Consider the following 14,633-nt stretch of genomic DNA (forward strand, 5'->3'; position numbering starts at 1 on the left):
TAGTATCCTTCCTTGTTATATATATTGTACAATACATTACTCAATTCACACAATTGAAAATGAATCATATGATAGGGTTTTGAGACTTTTATTTTCCATTTTTGTTCAGATTCATTTTTTTAATTGTTTTTTTTTTATTACATATTTAAATTGTTCTATATATTTTGTTCCACAGAATATATTCCATTTATCGATTTCTGCATTTTGTGCTTGTGGAGGGACTGTCCCATTAATATTTAGGGAAGTCCATAGCCAGCTCAGAATTCATAAATGACAATACAAGCACAAAATGCATTATGCGATCATTTCTTTGCTAGTCGTCTGCAACATGATCATTAAATATTAGAAACTGACGGGATTGTAACCGCCAGCACTAGGTGTGGCCTTGAATATGAAATGTTGAGATCTCAACATTTCAAACCACCGTTATGTATGCTCAACATGTAAGGTAGCCTCGTAGGTTGTTTTTTTTTATCCATTTCAGCTGTGCTAAAATTGAAGAAATAATTTGAAACTGTTGCAAGAAATGACCCAATTGCATCCTGAAAAATGGGGACACAACAGAGAAAACAGAAAGTTAGTTAATACTATAAATAGGAAGTTCTAATTTAAACGTTTTACTTGAACTTGAAGATGAGTTTTGTGTCCATAATTGGCAAATTTTGGTATATTTATATGAAACCGAACCAGTTACTCTCAGTCTCTATACTTAGCTATGCAAAACTAACTGAAAACATCTTCAAATTTTCTTTGAGTATCATTTCCCAACCTAATGTTGCTCGGGACGGGTGTTGCCGTGCGCTAACACACCTGATTGGGTCATCATCGGCTTTTCATCAGCTCGTCAGTGCCCACTAATCTGAGCCAAGTGTGTTAGAGCAGAGCAACATCTTCAACAAGCAGGGCAGTGTGCCTCAAGGGACCAGGTTGGGAAACACTGCCTTACACTTTATTTATATAGGGATGTCGGATGTATTTTCAAGTCCAGTGTTTATTGATTATATACGGGTTGACATTTGAAGTGGATCAAAACATTTAATCAAAGTTGTCCCATGACAAGAACAGATATTGTTCAACATTCTGCCATAACATATAAGTGTGTTTTTGATCCACTTGAAATTTTGACCACTGTAGATTATGGCTAGACCTTTATTGTCACTGATACAGTACATATATCACTCGAAGGTGCTTGTTATTCTGGGTTCTGGCTTGGTGAGCAGCTTCTTTCCAGTTTCCCATTTGTGGAAATGGTTGCAAATACTGATGCTCAGAATTCATTTACATTAGAAAATAAGTATCTGTCTGGGTTGACCTCACTGTACAAAGAGTAAAGGGAAGCATGAATAAAAAGTACAAAGACAAGTTGCAGTACTTTAGTACTTTTAACACTTTAACAACTTTAGTTTCACTGTATCGCAAAGCAGCCATTTGTCCAGTATAACTTGTAACTTTGCCGCAACATACCAAAGCTAGTGGCCCAACAACAGCTCACCTAGACTTGAGTCCTACGGTGGGTTTCCACATCATCGTGAAACCACTTCCATTTGGCAGCAACATATTTATATAATGAAGACCTGCCTTTACAGAGCCCCAGCACTAAGCGGTTGCAAAAATGCTTTCAAGCCCTGGCAGAGGACAGCCCCACTATTCTCTAAAGTCCTTTACTCCCAGTGGTGGCCTTTTACTGCATAGCTGAGCTTTTACTGAACATTGTGATGAATGCTAACAAAGCTAACAGACATGAAGTATCCGGGTGCAAAAGGCTAAATAAAGGAAGGGTACATTATTGGGATTTTATTTTACAGTTCTTAATCATGTTAATCAAAACATAAGCAGTCATAACACATAAGAGTCAGTATACTGTTCATCATTTACAGTACTTGTGAAAGTAATATCAGTGCAAATATGAAAATAAAAAGCGGCATGAGCACCACATGTGTATTTATCCGGACTGAGCCGGATATGATTGCCCCGTTTGGATCCCTCCACAACTGCGGTTCCTATCTTGAGTTTACTTATCAGTACTGTCACAGCACGCATTACCAGGAGAAAAACTACATCCACCTCGGTGTCTTTGGCCCGGAAACCGATTGCACAATGTGTTTTATGTCCATAATGTGTGACAGTGCCTTCTAAATTGCCAGAGTCACAGGGAAAAGAGCAGACTGGGTTGATGGCCTTTCTGCTCGGCTGGTTTGGTCTATTTGTTTTACCCCTTTTTTCATGTAGTGTTTCTCAAGCCTTTTGATGTGTGTCTGTTAAAGATGTTTTGTTTTTTTTTGTTTCCAGGGTGAACGTGGCATCAAGGGGGCTTGTGGGAGTGATGGAGCCAAAGGAGATAAGGTGACAGAAGACAGAAATTGAAGAGGGGGAGATTGAAGATGTATTTATATATATATATATATGTATATATATATATATATATATATATATATATATATATATATATATATATATATATATAAAAAAAAATCTCCTATCATGACTCCATCTTTTTGATGTGAGGTTAAGAAAATGAGTGTGTATCTTTTTCAGGGAGAGACTGGTTTTCCTGGACGGGCAGGTCTCCTAGGGAGAAAAGGTGAACAGGTATGATTAACACTCACAAAAAAGAAAAAACTGCATCATTGAGTGTTTGTTACATATACATGGTCATAATCAGACTTTGTCTCTGTTTTCCAGGGTGAACTTGGATCTGCTGGGGCCCCCGGGAGCCCAGGAAAAGAGGGAATAGTTGGCCCCAAGGTTTTGTACAATCCCTCTTTTTTATTTCCCCTTTTTTATTTTTAAGGGAAATAATACCAATGACCAACATTACTGTTTCTCTTTGTGGATGTAGGGTGACCGTGGCTTTGATGGGCTTATTGGACCTAAGGGAACTCAAGGAGAGAAAGGTGAAAGGGTGAGCATCTCAGAGGCAGTGTGGTGTCATAACAGCAAGTTTAATGGCAAATAATTCTAATGAGAAACACAAAAAATGTGAAATTCCTTGTTAACAGTGTCTTTGCTTCTAACAGGGACCACCTGGTGTTCCTGGACCTCCAGGTCCCAGAGGAGTGGATGGGCCCGCTGGCTTGACAGGCGCACAAGGAGTAGCTGGTATTAAAGGTCCCGAGGGTCTGCAGGGGCAGAAGGTGGTTGTTTGTACTATGATTTCTATTTAATCACTTTTGTCTGATTTATCCACAGGGCTAGAAGCTTTTTTAAAATCATATGAGATAGGAAAGTAACATTTCAGCAGCTTTTTGTTTTATCAATTTAAAAAAAAAGATCTGTAGCTATTGTGCACTGATTTGATATTGATCTATCAAGGAGTGAGACGAATAGACAAAAGCATCATTTACATCATAGCTTGCAGAAAATAGCAGTAGTTAGATCTCTGAATGGTATTGTGGCATCAAAGAAACAAAGTAAAAAATGTTGACAGCTTTGGCATTCAATTGAAATTACAGGTTTCTTGACAGTTTGACTGGCCTGTCTGCTTTATCATTACATAAATAAGGAAAGCTGATAAACTGGTGACAAGGTGCAACACCATGTCAAGTCTCTTCAAGGGATGCATCTTTTTTAGATTGAGAGACTCTTTATTTAGCCTGTAGTCTTGCTTTCTATTTCTTTTTCCTGCAGCGTAAAGATCTGCTGAGAGAACTGGTATCACTGATGTTTGGGAAAAAATAGACACATTGATTGAACTGTGGACACAACAATCAAACTATTTTCAAACTCTGCTGTTGTTCAAATTCAGGGCTCCAATTAAAAAAGATGCCAAACCATACGCTTGAATGATTAACATGGAAACAGTAGAAAAGAGCAGAAAAGAGTTGTGAGCTCAATTAATGAGCAAAACTAACGTGGAGAATTATTCGGTATGTGATTTACTGCATTCAGTTTTATGAAATAAACAAATTAATTTAAAAAAGTAATAGAAAAGCATAAGGTTATGTAATATTCAGTGACCAGTCCAGACAATTGTGTTCAGTAGTTGCTGTAAGCCTTCTCCTAATCTGTCCGCAATTATCTTCTGCTAAGCCGGACACCACAGTTCAAAGAGCTGTATCATCCTCCCTCGCTGTAAATCTCAGATTTGAAAAGACCCACAAGTTCTCAATGTGATTTAAATTTCAGGAGAAAAAGGGATAGGTCATTATTCGGTCATCTTTGATCCTGCAGATTCTTTCTGTACCACTGCTTGAAAAAAGGTACCGTAAAATCTGGCGGCTGTATTAAGAGATTGTTTTCATCTTCATCCTGATAAGAGCAAAATAGCTCAGCCTTAATCCTAGCAGCCTATACCAGCGTCTCTCTTCAGCCTTATTTGAACCAGACTGGAAGTGCTGCCCGGTCTCCTTTAGTGAGAGGGCTATTGAACCGGCCATCTGCTCCATCAGGAAACAGTAATTTCTTCTGTCAGTTGAACATCTGAATGACCTATCTCTCCATATTTCTTTGAAAATCTTGACGCTTCAGTTCGTGATTACTTGTGATCTTGGTTTGACCTTCCAAACTTTGACCACATGTTGTTAGGGTTATTTTTTTATTAGTTCCAAGTCTTGTGCAAATATTGAAGGACTTTTCTCCCCCAATGATTTTTTTTTCGACTCCATCAGTTAACACTACACTAAGGGCCCGATTTACTAAGATCCTAAATAAAGAGTACTAAATTGCGTGTGCACTGAAAAAGTTTGCGCGTGCTGTTGTTGCGTGGTTTGCGGGTGATCAACTAAGATTGCGTGCGCAATTGATAACAGGTGCAAACAGCAGTATTTAAATGAGGTGTTGCGTGTCTTAAGGTTTGCGAACGCAAACTCTGCGCCATGGAGAGTCTGGATGGAATGCACAGTCACAAGTCACAAGCGCAAAATGAAATTGAACGAGTTGGAGTTAGAAATATTAGTGGAAGAGGCAAATAAACACATTCATGAACTACAGCAAAGAAATTTAAACATTACCAAAAGAAACGCAATATCGGAGAAAACCTGCGATAGAATAAATGCAGTTGCAACACAAAAAACGGAAAAACGTCTGGTTTTTCATATTTCAATTTTAGGCACAGATCAAAAATACGAAATAGAAAAACGGGCCACAGGACTGAATTTGATTTTAATATTGAATTGGTCGGGTTTACGTGACCCCGTGGTGCTCGGCATGATCTGAGGAGAAAAAGACAATCAGACACAGAGCTGGAGAGCGCTTTGATTCAATCTATTTATGAGTTAAGTTTTTATTCAGATGTCCACAGTATATTGCAAATATTATATATTATATAGCAAACACTGACAGTAAATGTGTGACAGACGGGACCATCATATGGCCGAAAGAAGAGAAGTGTTCAGAACAGCACAGAGCGCACACTAAAGGCTGATTTATGGTTCCGCGTCACACCAACGCAGAACTGACGGCGTAGGCTACGCGGCGACGCACACCCCACCGTGACCCTACGCGTCGGCTACGCCGTCGATTTAACGCGGAACCATAATTCAGGCGAAGCTGCAGTCTGTCTGCGCTGATCCTGACACAGCGGGTCGGAGCGGATTTGGTCATGATGTTTAACCTGTGTTTTGTGATTAATAAGCACGGGTTTTAATTAAATGTAATTTACGAAGGATGATTTCACGTTCAATAAGATAAATAATCAATAAAATACAAAGTTTTGGCACAAAGGCTTGGCCTGCTTGTGGGCGAGTGGAGGGGGGCACAATAAAAGAAGGTGGCAAGATATAAGGCAAAGAACTAAAGAAAAAGTGGCCTTTAATAAAACTTGTGCAACCATTTTTAAAATAGCATGCAGCAGAATAAAGACTCTCTCTCTGCGTATTCTTTGATTTTGGATGTCGCCTCCTTGCCACAATAACAGCAGCAGCAGATTAGCACCTTCCTTTCGAACGTATTAAATACAGACGCAATCACAATACGCGCAAAAACTTTCAGGCTTGGTAAATCTCATTGCACGTGGTAAATGGACCAATTTACATCTTCCCCTCCCAGTATTTAGGATTTCTGGCGGGTACGCCCCATATTGATTATTCATCAGGGCAAAAGTACTAACTGAATTGCGTGTGCAATTTTGCGCATTTCAGAGACGCAGTCGTCTTTGCACGCTGTTTTCACACGTTTTAACACACGCAAACCTTTAGTAAATCTGGTCCTAAATGTATCTAATTAAAAGTTTTATATATTTGAAAAATATTTTCCTGCATTTTAACAACATGGACCTTCATACAAAGTGCTAATTATTTTAGGTCACATCTTCCTTAATTGCACATGCCAGTAACCTAAAAGGTATTCAAACTAAGTTTGATATTGATAGAAGTTGGAGTCTGTTTCTACAGATCAGTTCAGAATACTATCTTGTCTGATAATTGTGGATCTGCATGGTATATAACAGCTGCTTGGAAGAGATGTTATATATGTTATATAATAATGTGATAAAACTGTTTGATATGACTGAATGGGAAACATTATCTGTGCAAATGAGTGGGACAATGCAGGTGAAATAAAGTATAGTTTTAATGCTTCTTTATTCTCGATCTACAGTGAATATGCTAAATTATGTTGTGATATTTTTATGCCTGTTTGTCAGGGGGAGAGAGGTCCAATTGGACCAGCCATGGTCGGTCCACGTGGAATCCCAGGGATCCCAGGGGAACGAGGGGAGCTTGTGAGTATCACTTTTAGTTAATTCAATTGCATACTGCAAAGTCACTACCACTGTCATCGTATGGCAGTTTACATAGAAAACAAGTTCCAATACAGTCCAATCAATCCAGGTCAGTTCCATGATATGCATCTAATTAATCTTATAGATAGAGTCCAAATTCAAAATTCATATAATGCCAATTCATAAAAAGAACAAAAAACACGAACAAAGGAACCCAACGGATTCCATTAAATCTCCCATCCAGAGCAAGCATGAAGTGACACTGGGGAGGAAAAAACACAATTAACAGCGATTTAAAAACAAAAGAACAAAAAACATCCAGCAGAACAAGACTGGAATAGAAAAACAGCCCAGATTTTTAAAGGACACCTTTGTACCATATGAAATACTTGATGAATGAGTCTGTTCAGCTGACTCAACCTGTCACTGTAACTGTTAAATTAGTGTTTGTGCATCCGCTTTGTCTCAGTTTGAGAAATGAAGCCTCTCTGTGGGTTACGTGTCAAAATACTTGTCCATGTTGCAGGGAGAGATGGGACCAGATGGACCCAAGGGAGACAGAGGAGAGCCAGCCATGACGGTCAGTGCAGGACCCTTACCCCAGGGCATACACACACACACACACACACACTCACACACACATCCAGAGTTGACACTGGGGTTGCTCTTAATATTGCTCTGCCTTGCTCCCTTCTTGTTTTAAATTCAGGAAGAGGCGATCAGAGATTATGTTCGCACAGAGATGAGTCAGCACTGTGGTGAGTCTTTTATACAGCTTGAAAGGCTCAAACTGAACTCCACATAGTGATCACAGTGCATGAGTCACAATCTCAACTAAACTTCATAGGCGTATCATTCAAGAGACGCTGTAGAAAACTGCAGCATTACTAAGATTATTAAAAATTTATCTTAACTATTCCTTTTTCTTTTTGCTTTTTCTTGGTCTGTTGCACTGACCCCCAGCATGTGGAGGTGAGTAAACTACCCAACCGCGGCAGAAGACAATTAAATAGATAGAGGGGCTGTGGTTTAGCATGAGTCACAGCATTATTCTTCACATGTGGCACAATGGAGGCTGCAGCAGTGTGTTGTCTGAGTGTGGAAGTGCATATACAATACTCAAATCATCTTCAGCACTTGTCAGAAAAATGTTCAGTCATTTAAACTAATGCAAATAACCAGTCATTTTCTTTCACTGCCATTTATTTCAACACTTATTTCAATATTTGTCCAGATTATCATTCAGGTATATTTTTAAATAACTTCAATGAAGTCTAGTTGCCCTGTTTGTTTGTTTTTATTGCTTTATTTTATTTACAATTTTGCAGCCAAAGTAAGGTATGTGGTATACCTTAAAATAAATCAATAAAATATTGAAATAACTAAAGACTTCCACCTCAGAAGATCTACTTTCCAAAGAATTTCAACGGTTGAATTTGTTGTAAGGGCAGTTTATCGATGCAGGAGCTCATCAGCATTTTGAAGCAGCAGTTACACCAGCAGGAGACTAGAGATGCAGAATCAGACCGTGAATGAACGAGCAGTCTTTTGACATTCTTTTATTGTTGGTGAGGGGTGGATGAAAAAGATTTACAAGATTACATCCACCTCAAACAAGACGGCTCCACGTTGACCAGTCTTGCAAAAAACTTTGGATCCTTTGAGCTGGTGTCCGCGTCTTGTTGGTGAAATTGATTTTTGTGGTGCTTTTGGTGGGTGTTGGTGGCCAATGTGTCCAGATATTATTCAGTGGTACTTGAAAGTTTGTGAAAATCTAGAATTTTCTATATTTCTACATAAATGTGACTGAAACATCATCAGATTTCTAAAAGTAGACAGAACACAGTTCAGTGAATAAGACAAAAATATTAAGTTCACTATTTATTCATTATCAAAAGTTATCTGATATTTCAAATCTCAACATAGTAGTATGTGACAATATGTGAACCGTTTGTGGGACCTCTTTGCAGAGCCATACGTTCTTTGCAACATCTTTAGTAACTATTGATCGTGTATATCACCTTGAAAGGATTTTGGGTAATTCCTTCATACATAACAGCTGCGGGGGGTTTGTTGCTTTCCTCAAAGAAGCTGTAGGTCCTTTTTTTTAAATAAGGTCAGGACTTTGATTTCACTTTTCCAAAACATTAACTTTATTAATCTTTGCTATTTACTTGTTGCTAAAAGCTCATCTTTGGGTCAGTGTATTTTTAACATGGTTTATGGTGGATTTTGGAAATATTTGATGATATTTTAAGTACTATTTATGCCGGGCGTTTAAAGAGAAGTCTCTAGAGGATTCACAAACTTACAAGCACCACATTACTAACTGAATGTAATGTCCCTTCCCTTTATTTTCTCATCATTTTACTTTTTGTGATCCTCTTTCCTTTCCCGTGTGTAACACTTACCTGGTCCCTCATGCTCTCTGAATCCTCTTTGCTCCTTTGGCACCACACGTTTGCTCTCCTTCCTATCCGGCTCTCTCAGGTTTAGGCCCACGTACTCGGTCAGAACCCGCACTCAGGGCTCAGCCGTCAACAGAGCAACAGGTGCTGTTTGGTGAGAAGGGTGAGTGTATCTTCAACTGTACTGCAGTTGACTATAGTTCTGTGTCCTGAACAAAGACGCTACACTGTTGGTGCTACATTTGGAGATCTCTGAGCATTGGGTGGTTTTCTTAGCAAGAAAACAGAGAACTCATTTGTGTCCCACTAACATATCATATATTTGTCTGATTATACAAACACAATTCAAATTTTTTGTTGCTGAATTATGCATAATGTATATTAGTTTATTTTTACAATAGTTATAGAAATACATGCATTATGGGCTCTTATTTTCAGTCCATTAATAAAATGTTTTTGGTCTCTCCTTGTTACCTGTGTTCGACTCATGAGAAGCATTGTATTGATTTCATAGTAAGGAGGAAGAGATAGGAAGAGATTACATTTAATTCCATTAATGTGTATTTATTTTTGAATGCCAGAGGTGGGTATAATTAGAAAATATTGATCGCCAAGCCATGTAATTTTAATTGACTGGAAGAATTCAAGGGTGACCTGGTATGTTTAGAGTTGTGCGAAAAGCTTTTGCAGCTCTTCATAATTTGCTCCTCATTGTTCCCTTTTATTTCTGTTTGTTTAGTTTTGATTGACATAACTGGGACAATCATAAAAAAAAAAACTAATGAAACTGATCTGGACAAATTAGTTGGTGCCCTTAGAAAGGATTGAAAATAATGTGACTGTAGTGACATGTTAAATGAAAGCGTGTCTTCAATCTTTCAGTCAGTTTGATTGTTTAAAGGGTGAAAAATAATCACTCTGCTGTTTTGTTTCACCACAATGAACAGGGAATAGAGGAAGCTAAAAAAGCGAGTTGTCTGAGCAGATCAGAAAGACAATTAAAGGTTATACGACAATCTCAAAGCAGCTCATTGTTCCTGTGACCACAGCTGCACATTTCATTCAGGTTCCAGGATCCATAAGACTGTAGCCATACTCCCTGGATGTGGCCACAAAGGAAAAACTGATCACTAATTGAATAGACAGATAATATAAATGGTGACAATAGAGCCAATGGCAATTTCCCAAGAGATTCAAGGTGAACTCTGAGGTCAAGATAGATCAGTGTCAGATAACACCATCCATCCATCTGTCACCGTTTGAGCCAAAGCAAACAGCCGAGTAGGACTGCACTGTTGACAGCATAGCATAAAAAAACTAAACAAAAACAGACTGAAATTGGTTCAAATGCATATTGATCACCCGAAAATCTTTTTGGAGAATGCCCTTTGGACAGATGAGATGAAACTGAACCTTTTTGGCAAGTCATTCAACTCTACTGTGACCGATGCAAAAATAAAGCATTCAAAGAAAAAGGCTGTAGCTTCTGTGAGACATGGAGGAGGCTCTGGGGCTGCTTTCCTGCGCACTCTGTCTGAGACAGGTGTGTTGAATCTTTGTGGTCGACAATGATATCTCAAGACTGTCTAGGCCAGGGGTCGGCAACCCAAAATGTTGAAAGAGCCATATTGGACCAAAAACACAAAAAATGAATACGTCTGGAGCCGTAAAAAATGAAAGGTCTTGTATCAGCCTTAGAATGAAGACAAATGGTGAAAGGAGAAATGTCGAAAAAAAGTCAAAATGTGGAGAAAAAAGTCAAAATTTAGAGAAAAAAGTCAAAATGTTGAGATTAATGTTGAAGTACAATCTCGAGAAAAAAGTTCAAATGTTGAGAAAAAAGTGGAAATGTCGAGAAAAAAGTCGAAATGTTGAGAAAAAAGTCGAAATGTCGAGATTAAAAAGGAAAGGAAAAAGGAAGAAAAAAGAGTGGAAAAAAGGAAAGAAAGAAGAAAAAAGAAAAAAAAACAAGAAAAGAAAGAAAAAAAAGATAAAAAAGACAAAAAAAAGAGAAAATAAAGACAAAGAAAAGAAAAGAAAGAGAAAGAAAGAGGAAAAGAAGGAAGAAAAAAAAGAAGCAAAAACGAAGAAAAAGGGGAAAAAAAGGAAAAAAAGGTGAAAAATTATTGAAAAAGCTCCAGGAGCCACTAGGGCAGCGCTAAAGAGCCGCATGCGGCTCTAGAGCCGCGGGTTGCCGACCCCTGGTCTAGGCAGTCAGGAGCAAAATCTTCCGGCCAGCGTCAGAAAACGTGGGCATCAAACATTACCCAATAAAATAAAATGTACCCAATACACACTGCTAAAAACACCTAAAAATGATACAGAACAAAACATTGGACTACTCTTAAGTGTGTCATTGCTCTCTTTTTTTTTTTTTTTTTTTTAAATGACTATAAATGTGATAGATTTAGAGGCTTCTGATAATAAACTGATCACCTTGTTTGTGACATTGTAGGACAGCTTTGGTGGTTGTTGAAATGAGCCAGCTGCACCTGCATCAGATCGGGCCACTTTTGGGACCCTGTCCATTGAACTTGACACTCCTGTGGACAATATTTATCATTTGAAATGAAATGCTTTTTTTTGTTAGTTTTTTTTTGTCTGACTTAATAATGAAATGTCGAAAATTTGAAAGGATTTGAACTTTTTCTATTGGGCCTGTATGTCATGAAGACCCTTGGCTCTATACCAGGGTTGTGTCATATGAAGGACGTGACATGACTACTCGTCTTTCAGGCCGTCAGCTGCGTGTAGTGGTGAACACCAATGACCCGGACTATGAGCACATCTACTCCATCGAGGCCCTGGACCAACCCGCAGATGATCTGCTCTACATGTCTACGCAGCCAGTCAAACAGACTGAAGGTACTGTTTTTTTAATACTTGTATGCAATGAAGTAGCACATACTGTTTTTAGGAATGTCAGTGTCTGGAATCACAACGTCTTAAAAACTTGCATCTGCCATTCTTGAATCTCATTATTGTACAACGTTTCAAATTTGACCTCATGTCCATAATCCAGTTTGAGCAAGCTGAGAATGTCATCTCAAGTGTTTTCATTTTATAAACTGCACAGCCTTCATGTAGCGCACAAAATACTGAGTCTTGTGACCTTGGATGTTGATAATGCAGTCCGTTTTTATCTCCATGGCAGTGTGTCTCTCTCATGCCGTCAGTGTATGTATCTGTGGCGTCTGCTGTCTGACTTTATGTCTGTGTGCGGATGTTTTGTGTTTCCGTGTCCATCACAGGTGAGAATAACAATCAGCAATCTGAGAAAAAAGTCAAAACTGTACCAAACAAATCAGCGAGTGCTGACAAAAAGAAGAAAGCAACAGTTGCTGGTCAGAAAAAAGTCACAGTTTCACCCCCGAAAGCAGACAAGTTCAAATCAGTCAGGGCCAAGAGGAGAGTCAAAGGGGAAGGTAAACCAGCACATGTGGTGTTGTCCTGTTTTCATCCTGCCTGCCGGGTGTCTCCCTCTCTTCATGTCTCAGGCTGTTCTGGCTGTTCATCTATCGGCTCATAGTTTAAGCTGGTATACACATTAAGTCATTAGTCACTTTATTAATATAATTAAAGGTGTGCATGCAGAGGAGCATCAGAGCCAAAACACAAGACTACATCTGTACCCATATATAGTATTGATAATGACATTGTTTAATTCACAAAGTGTTGATGGTTCAGGGGTGATGTGCACTTGCTTTGAGTTCCCTGCTCCTTGACGTTGCTCTACATCTGCTCCTTGTATGTCCAGCCTGCGCATTCTTTGTTCTGTGTTTTGCGCATGGACACTTTTTACATGAATGTCTGTACTTGCATCTCCAGGAGACCTGCCTGCTGCCCTAGGATGCCTGATGCCCATGGATGAGGGGAACTGTGAACGGTACACGCTGCGCTGGTACTATAACAGTCAGGTTGACGCATGCAGACCATTCATCTACAGTGGCTGTGAAGGAAACGATAACCGCTTCCTCCACAAGGAGGAGTGTGAGGAGGCCTGCCTTGGGGAGGCCACAGGTACAAAAAAAAGTAACTTAACAAGCTTGTTAAAGTTCATATTTAATGGACGCAAACTGATAGGTGTTCTGTTTTGCAGGTTCTCATCCCGTAAAGACGGCGCGGTGATTGTGTTCAACTCCTCATTTGCCAGGAATGTTAAATTGCCTTTTCAGATCATTATATTGTCCATTTGTCAGTGGTTATGTTCGTTTTTGTTTATTTATTGGTTGTTTAAACCAAACAAAGTGGATACCGTGATGACCCCTTACTATATTTTGGTAAGAAAAAAAGAAAAATACTTTTCATATGGTTTCAAATACTTGTGGGCATTTTTTACACTGTTTTAGATGCTAAAAAATGAAATAATGAAAGTATTTTTTTTCTGTGACAGTAATGTCTATGATAACGTATGTAAAAGTATTCAAGGCAGTACAAACTCAAGAGAAATACATCATTCTGAATTGTCAGAAGAAAAGGACCTTAGAACTATAATCAAGACATTCAAGTAATCTTCACAAAAAAAGCACGGTGAATTTTGTGAAACGTTTTGTTCCTCAAAGTACTTGTAGTTTTGTCCCTTCCTTGTATGTATATTTATATCGTTTTTTGTTTTTTTTTATCTCCAACTTAATTTTTGTTAACTATACACCACTTTTTGCAAGCATGTTGTGGCATTAAAACTTCCTTCATCGCTACCACTCCTTCTCACAACACTATTCTCACAAGACTATTATTGTCTCAAAGACCCATTGATATCAAATCTCTACGTGCTATTGCATTATCCATCCCCTACGATCTTTGTGTTGGTCTCCTTAACAACTGGGGGGAGAAGAAGTCCCTCAGCTTATATATGGTGTTTTGAGTTTTGTATTTGAGCTGAGCAATCAAACCATTTTCCCCTTTCTCTTGTTTCCTTTGGGGGAGGGGAAGGGGGCTGGCTGCCCAAACTTCTGTTTCTGCAGATAAAGCCTACAATGAATATGTGGAAGCAAACAGCCTTTTTGAACTTTGAAACAGCACCGCTGGCATTTCTGCATTCTTCCATAAGTGAACTCATAAAATAATGAACTTGCAAAATGAAATAGTTTTCACACTTCTTTAAGAACAATTACATTGTTGCCACTCATAAATATAGTCCACGTGCAATAAAAAAACAACCTCAAAGTAATTGTATACTTAGTTTCAATGTATGTGTGCATGGTTTGTTCCTATTTTTTTTCTTTGTTAACATAATCTTTAATTAGTTAATTCAGTGGAAAGACATTCCCATCAAAGCTATCAAAAGTGCTCTAATTGCTGTCTATGGCTGCATGTACATTGCGCTATTTTAATTTTAAAACCACAAAATTGTTAATTAACTCTGTGTCAGAAATAATCTGACACAAAGATTTGATACAGACTTTGGCTTTCTGAGCATATGGATGACAGATGTAACAGAAGTTTTACATTTTAAAATAAAGTATGAATGTCTATACATGGAAATTAGCATCCAGATTCCAAATATGGAATTTACATGGAACTGGAGAAAACCTGAATACATGGTCATATCTTATTTCTGGTCACCT

At 38.5% G+C, this 14,633-nt stretch overlaps 1 protein-coding gene across 1 annotated transcript in view; it reads left to right on the forward strand.

Moving 5' to 3' along the window:
• The window catches only part of col7a1 (collagen, type VII, alpha 1), a 71,243-nt gene extending 57,634 nt beyond the window's left edge, over positions 1 to 13,609 (forward strand). The window contains exons 106-119 of the mRNA XM_061727438.1: positions 2,290 to 2,343; positions 2,536 to 2,589; positions 2,683 to 2,745; positions 2,840 to 2,902; positions 3,018 to 3,134; positions 6,581 to 6,658; positions 7,185 to 7,238; positions 7,368 to 7,416; positions 7,622 to 7,630; positions 9,149 to 9,229; positions 11,803 to 11,931; positions 12,318 to 12,491; positions 12,895 to 13,086; positions 13,166 to 13,609. Of these exons, the coding sequence (XP_061583422.1) occupies positions 2,290 to 2,343; positions 2,536 to 2,589; positions 2,683 to 2,745; positions 2,840 to 2,902; positions 3,018 to 3,134; positions 6,581 to 6,658; positions 7,185 to 7,238; positions 7,368 to 7,416; positions 7,622 to 7,630; positions 9,149 to 9,229; positions 11,803 to 11,931; positions 12,318 to 12,491; positions 12,895 to 13,086; positions 13,166 to 13,194 (1,146 nt within the window). The 3' untranslated portion in view covers positions 13,195 to 13,609. The remainder of the gene's footprint in view (positions 1 to 2,289; positions 2,344 to 2,535; positions 2,590 to 2,682; positions 2,746 to 2,839; positions 2,903 to 3,017; positions 3,135 to 6,580; positions 6,659 to 7,184; positions 7,239 to 7,367; positions 7,417 to 7,621; positions 7,631 to 9,148; positions 9,230 to 11,802; positions 11,932 to 12,317; positions 12,492 to 12,894; positions 13,087 to 13,165) is intronic.
• Positions 13,610 to 14,633: the final 1,024 nt, after the last annotated feature.

This window comes from Cololabis saira, chromosome 8, assembly GCF_033807715.1.
Source record: "Cololabis saira isolate AMF1-May2022 chromosome 8, fColSai1.1, whole genome shotgun sequence".
Classification (NCBI taxonomy): domain Eukaryota; kingdom Metazoa; phylum Chordata; class Actinopteri; order Beloniformes; family Belonidae; genus Cololabis; species Cololabis saira.